Source organism: Lineus longissimus, chromosome 9, assembly GCF_910592395.1.
Source record: "Lineus longissimus chromosome 9, tnLinLong1.2, whole genome shotgun sequence".
Classification (NCBI taxonomy): domain Eukaryota; kingdom Metazoa; phylum Nemertea; class Pilidiophora; order Heteronemertea; family Lineidae; genus Lineus; species Lineus longissimus.
In genome coordinates, this window is record NC_088316.1 from 20,530,393 (window position 1) to 20,536,392 (window position 6,000).

The 6,000-nt window shown below is 42.7% G+C and overlaps 1 protein-coding gene across 4 annotated transcripts in view; it reads left to right on the forward strand.

The window, feature by feature from the left end:
* Positions 1-5,779, forward strand: part of LOC135494001 (gamma-aminobutyric acid receptor subunit alpha-6-like) — a 74,961-nt gene extending 69,182 nt beyond the window's left edge. For all 4 annotated transcript variants that reach the window (XM_064781724.1, XM_064781726.1, XM_064781725.1 and 1 more), the window contains 3 exons: positions 1,469-1,621; positions 1,834-2,030; positions 3,121-5,779. In XM_064781724.1, the coding sequence (XP_064637794.1) occupies positions 1,469-1,621; positions 1,834-2,030; positions 3,121-3,441 (671 nt within the window). In that variant the 3' untranslated portion in view covers positions 3,442-5,779. The remainder of the gene's footprint in view (positions 1-1,468; positions 1,622-1,833; positions 2,031-3,120) is intronic.
* The last annotated feature ends 221 nt before the right edge of the window (positions 5,780-6,000 follow it).

The window sequence follows — 6,000 nt, forward strand, 5'->3', positions numbered from 1 at the left end:
AACACCTCTTATGTTCCGCTGTAACATCTGTGGGGCTGTGGGGTGGCGTAAACACCTCTTATGTTCCGCTGTAACATCTGTGGGGCTGTGGGGTGGCGTAAACACCTCTTATGTTCCGCTGTAACATCTGTGGGGCTGTGGGGTGGCGTAAACACCTCTTATGTTCCGCTGTAACATCTGTGGGGCTGTGGGGGGTGGCGTAAACACCTCTTATGTTCCGCTGTAACATCTGTGGGGCTGTGGGGTGGCTTAAACACCTCTTATGTTCCGCTGTAACATCTGTGGGGCTGTGGGGTGGCGTAAACACCTCTTATGTTCCGCTGCAACATCTGTGGGGCTGTGGGGTGGCGTAAACACCTCTTATGTTCCGCTGTAACATCTGTTGGGCTGTGGGGGTGGCGTAAACACCTCTTATGTTCCGCTGTAACATCTGTGGGGCTGTGGGGTGGCGCAAACACCTCTTATGTTCCGCTGTAACATCTGTGGGGCTGTGGGGGGTGGCGTAAACACCTCTTATGTTCCGCAGTAACATCTGTTGGGCTGTGGGGTGGCGTAAACACCTCTTATGTTCCGCTGTAATATCTGCGGGGCTGTGGGGTGGCGTAAACACCTCTTATGTTCCGCTGTAACATCTGTTGGGCTGTGGGGTGGCGTAAACACCTCTTATGTTCCGCTGTAATATCTGCGGGGCTGTGGGGTGGCGTAAACACCTCTTATGTTCCGCTGTAACATCTGTGGGGCTGTGGGGTGGCGTAAACACCTCTTATGTTCCACTGTAACATCTGTGGGGCTGTGGGGGTGGCGCAAACACCTCTTATGTTCCACTGTAACATCTGTGGGGCTGTGGGGGTGGCGCAAACACCTCTTATGTTCCACTGTAACATCTGTGGGGCTGTGGGGGTGGCGCAAACACCTCTTATGTTCCACTGTAGCATCTGTGGGGCTGTGGGGGTGGCGTAAACACCACTTATGTTCCGCTGTAACATCTGTGGGGCTGTGGGGTGGTGTAAACACCTCTTATGTTCCGCTGTAACATCTGTGGGGCTGTGGGGTGGCGTAAACACCTCTTATGTTCCGCTGTAACATCTGTGGGGCTGTGGGGGATGGCGCAAACACCTCTTATGTTCCGCTGTAACATCTGTGGGGCTGTGGGGGTGGCGCAAACACCTCTTATGTTCCACTGTAACATCTGTGGGGCTGTGGGGGTGGCGCAAACACCTCTTATGTTCCACTGTAGCATCTGTGGGGCTGTGGGGGTGGCGTAAACACCACTTATGTTCCGCTGTAACATCTGTGGGGCTGTGGGGGTGGCGTAAACACCTCTTATGTTGCACATGCTTCTCTCCAAGAGAAACAGTCCGTATATTTCCTGAGAGCCATTAAAAGCCTCGCAAGCTCACGTGCCACCAACGTTATATTTCTTAATAAAGTTAACATGAGGCTAATTTCAAAATCTTTACCATTGCAGGTAATTTTTCAGTTGTGATGATGAACTTTGAATTGAGAAGAAACATTGGATACTATCTGCTGCAAATTTATCTTCCATGCTACCTGATTGTGGTCATATCGTGGGTATCATTTTGGATCAACCGAGAAGCCACGCCAGCAAGAGTTACCTTAGGTAAGGGTAAAGCTTCAATGTCATTTTGTCATTTGGATCAACTGAGAAGCCACACAAGCAAGAGTTACTGTAGGTAAGGGTAAACTTTCATTGTGGTCATACCGTGGGCGTCATTTTTCATCAACTGGGAAGCCACGCCAGCAAGAGATGCAGGTACCCTGTAACATCGCCCTAGACATCTTTCTGCATGCATGATTCTTCTTCCTTTGCAGGTATTACAACTATCCTGACCACGTCGACAATCAAGATGACAGGAAGTACCGGTGTGCCCAAAGTGCCCTACAACACCGCTCTTGACATCTTCCTTCATGCATGCTTCTTCTTCGTATTCGCCGCCATTATAGAATACGCCGGTGTCAACTATTTTACCAAGACAGGAAAGCCAGATCAGATACCTGAGGATGACGATGTAAGTAAAGTTGGGAGTGGCAGTTTACTCCCACTTCACGTAAATAAAGCCCTACTCATGCATGGGTTCCACGGGTATCATAGCAATTCGCCGATGATTTCACGAAGTGACCGATCGGCACATTTTTCATTTTGAGAAAACTCCGCTGAAAGATTCCATATAGTTTGAATGACTCTGAGCATTACATATTATGGAAGATTATGATGGCACGAAATGCATAAATAGAGGGTAAAGAGTTATACAATAGACATTGGCTTTGAATATCACCATGATGATTGGTGTGTGAATATCACCATGATGATTGGTGTGTGGCTAACAGTCTGATGGCGCTGTTATCTCAGAATTTCAGAAAAATTGCAGCCTGGTCACTTTCTGAAATCATCAACGAATTTAGAGCCTTGATAGTCTCGTTTTTACTGCTATTCCTGGTATCTAACGTGTCCAACGTCGTATCACATGCAACATTTCAATGAAGCATGTTCATATTATCATCTAGGTATGGTTATTGGAACAAACCAGTTGATGGAAACTAATTTTTTTAACAGGCTTACGACATTATTGTCCTCGAGCTTGATGTTGTTACCTCATCTTTTGCCTTGTAGATAATAGCATACTATCCCCATCAACGAGAAAGAGTAGTAGGAGAAATTATGGTAATTTGGTCGCGGAATGCTTGCTTTTACCCACCTAACAATGTTAACACAGTGTATAACGTCAACCTTGCCAACTATAACCTGTCGGGGCATCATGGAAAACCTCTCATTTTTGAATCATTTTGTTTGGCATAACTTTCCATCTAAAACTGGTGCAGTTTCGGTATGAGTCATCCACCTCATCCTCCATGTCTTAATATGATTTCGAGAATTATTTGGAAAAAGGAAACAGTGGTTGTGTGTTTATTCTAGAACACTTTGAAGATGACTCTCCCCATTTTAAAACTTTATTGAGTTCATGTACTCTTTATCAATTGTACTGTTATAAACATCATTTGTCAGCTTTTGATAAGATTGATCATCATATAATTGTGTTGTCACTAGGTCAGAGAAGTATAAATAAACAGTAATTTGTATTCTCTCTTTTCTACCTCTAGGACACAGATCAGGAAAGTCCACTAATCAAGAACTGTAAATCCGACATGGAACGAATCCTACCGGCTGATCCCAATAATGGACATTCATTACATAAGGGCATTCGTAACCGTCATCGCACAAGAGGCCGCGACAACTGCTGCTCCATGTTCATGGAGTGCCTGAAAGGCAACTCGAAATACAGGGATCTAAAGTCATTATCCAGACAGCTGGATGGCATTAACAGTGTCAGTAAAATAGACATTTATTCTCGGTTTCTGTTTCCAATTTGTTTCGTTGTATTCAGCGCCCTCTATTGGTCTGCGTTCCAGTATTATTTATGACGTAGGCAAATCATTCATTTGTCATTTGTATTTAGGAAGTCATTCTTGTCACCCGTCTTCTTAAACATGTGTATGTAAGACGATCAAGCCAGGATCACTTCTTTTCCCTTCAACCTGTCTGTATCAGGCTGCGATAGATTCAGTCATAAATGCGGAGGTATTGTTGGGAACTCTGATACTTCCTTCGATGGTGTGTTGAAATTTGCTTCAGTCTTGCCAGGCATTTACCAATCACCCGAGATATCTCTTTTGGCATCGAAGTACCATGCAAAGAAATGTATTCATGCCTCATTGGTAAGATACGATGTGTCTGCATTTAAAATTGATAGCCCGATTTATTCACTAGGAAATGTCCATTATGTTTGTCTCGTGGTTTGTTAGGCCCCACTCCTGAAGTGTACACAAAATAATCGCTGACGGAAATTCAAATGAAATTCAGTCGAAAGATGAAAGCAGAATACGTGAATAAAGCAATCATTCTGGTTGCCCCATCATACACATGTATATTTATCTCAAAGGATCCATCTAATTACCACATACACTGAATGTAATAAGATGTACTTGCCATCAACTTTGACCCATTTCATGTTTCAATACATTAACAAATCTGATCTTTCGATGAAATTACTTTGTATTGGCTTACAGGGTGTATGGCTGTCAACTGAGAGTGACCATGGATATCACTAGGGTTCGTGCAACAGAGAACATGACTCGAAAACACCATTTTCATTATATGCTTATTTGTTGTTAAACAATTAAACAGAATGGTCTTCTCATTAATTGCAGAATGTCCATGGTTACGGTGTGACACTTTCTCATCTGTAAAGGGTAGGGTTTGTTTCATATTGAGCATGAATAATGCCTATGTCTAGCAAGTTTCAGTTATAATGAACAAATGATAGTTAGTGTAGATATTAACATGAAGCTGATAATAGCTTCATGATGTTTATAATGTAAATATGGCTTCAGGAGATATCATGTAAAGATCTGGGCTCCATTTGGTTATTTCATGTTGAAACTGGAAGCCCTTCTCCTTAAATGTATATGCTGTCCACAAATGAACGAAAAAAATATATGCCATCCTTCTTCGTGTGAACATGAAAATGAAACAGCCACTCGTAACACGCGTTAGTGCCACTCATTGTTCTTAGTCCCACCCATTTTTACTCTCTGACAAACAAGGGCTGTCGGTGAAAGTGTTATATTTTGTACCCTGAATGGGCAATGGCAGCAGTTTGCTGAGTGTGTTTGAAGGATTGTCTTTGATTGTCTGTATGTGGAGAGTGCTATCGAGTGTGTGCTGGCCATGGCAGAGACAGCATTGATTGGGTTGACTGTTACCTTTTTGGTTGACTGTTGTGTGTTGAATCACTTTCTGTAGGTATTCATGAAGCTAGCACGTTTTGTTTCTGATGGAAATACAGGATACCAATTATTATCTAGTTTTTTATGCGAACTGTATGATGTAGTTGGCTAATGCAAATTGCTAGTCGACATTTGGTTAACATATAAACAAAAGATATGAAGGCAATGTCCAATTAAACTTTTCCATCTTTTGTTTCAGTAGTGTTTAGAATGTTGGTAAGGGGTTTTAACCCAATTCAGTGTCAACGGCATTGGTCTGTGTTTGAATGGCAGCTGTGACTGAGATGTTCGTATGTCTGAAAGAGCTGAAAAGGTTGCTGTACTTTCAATGGAATTGTTCGTGACTATTTGTAAATCAGTTCAATGAGGTATAATATTGCATTCATGATTATGCATGAGTGTTTCTGCCTATCTTGCCAAACCGCCACAACAAGTAATTCCAAGCACAGAGCACTAACACATCGCCCTAAGCAGCTCTAGAGCACTAACACATCGCCCTAAGCAGCTCTAGAGCACTAACACATCGCCCTAAGCAGCTCTAGAGCACTAACACATCGCCCTAAGCAGCTCTAGATTGCTAATGAAGCATCCAAACAAAATGCCACAGTTGTAGGAATTAAACAGTTTTTAATTCCGAACATATAATTAATTAGTGCTTTCAGTTTTTATCTTCTGGTTCGGACAAAACGGGGTGTGCATCATCAAAGTTTCGTGAAGTTGGTCATAACACTCAAGATAACATTAAGTTCTGGAACTTACGATTGGGGCATTTTGCTTGAACTAGAGTGCAGTTTCGTTATGTCCACACAAATGGGATTGTCATTATTCCGATCTAGTTACTCGTCGTATACCGTCATCGGTCTTCGGTATAGGCGTGGCTGCTAAGGTACTGTACAAACAACATGTCTCCAATGGCACACTGCTATTGTATGTCACCGAGTTTCATTTCAGCCTTCTTTTTTATCAATAAATACCACAAAATATTTCTAAGTATATCGATTATTGGCCTCATCATTTCATGCAAAATCGTCTCTGTAACAAAGAGTTACAGTGTACACATACGAAGACGCCTTTGACAATGCTAGTGCCGATGCGAGCAAATAATCAAATGGTCATTGCAAACTTGTAAGACAATGGTCACAACCAGTCTAGGACATCACACCGACTTGATGTCTCCGCCTGAACGATGGAAGA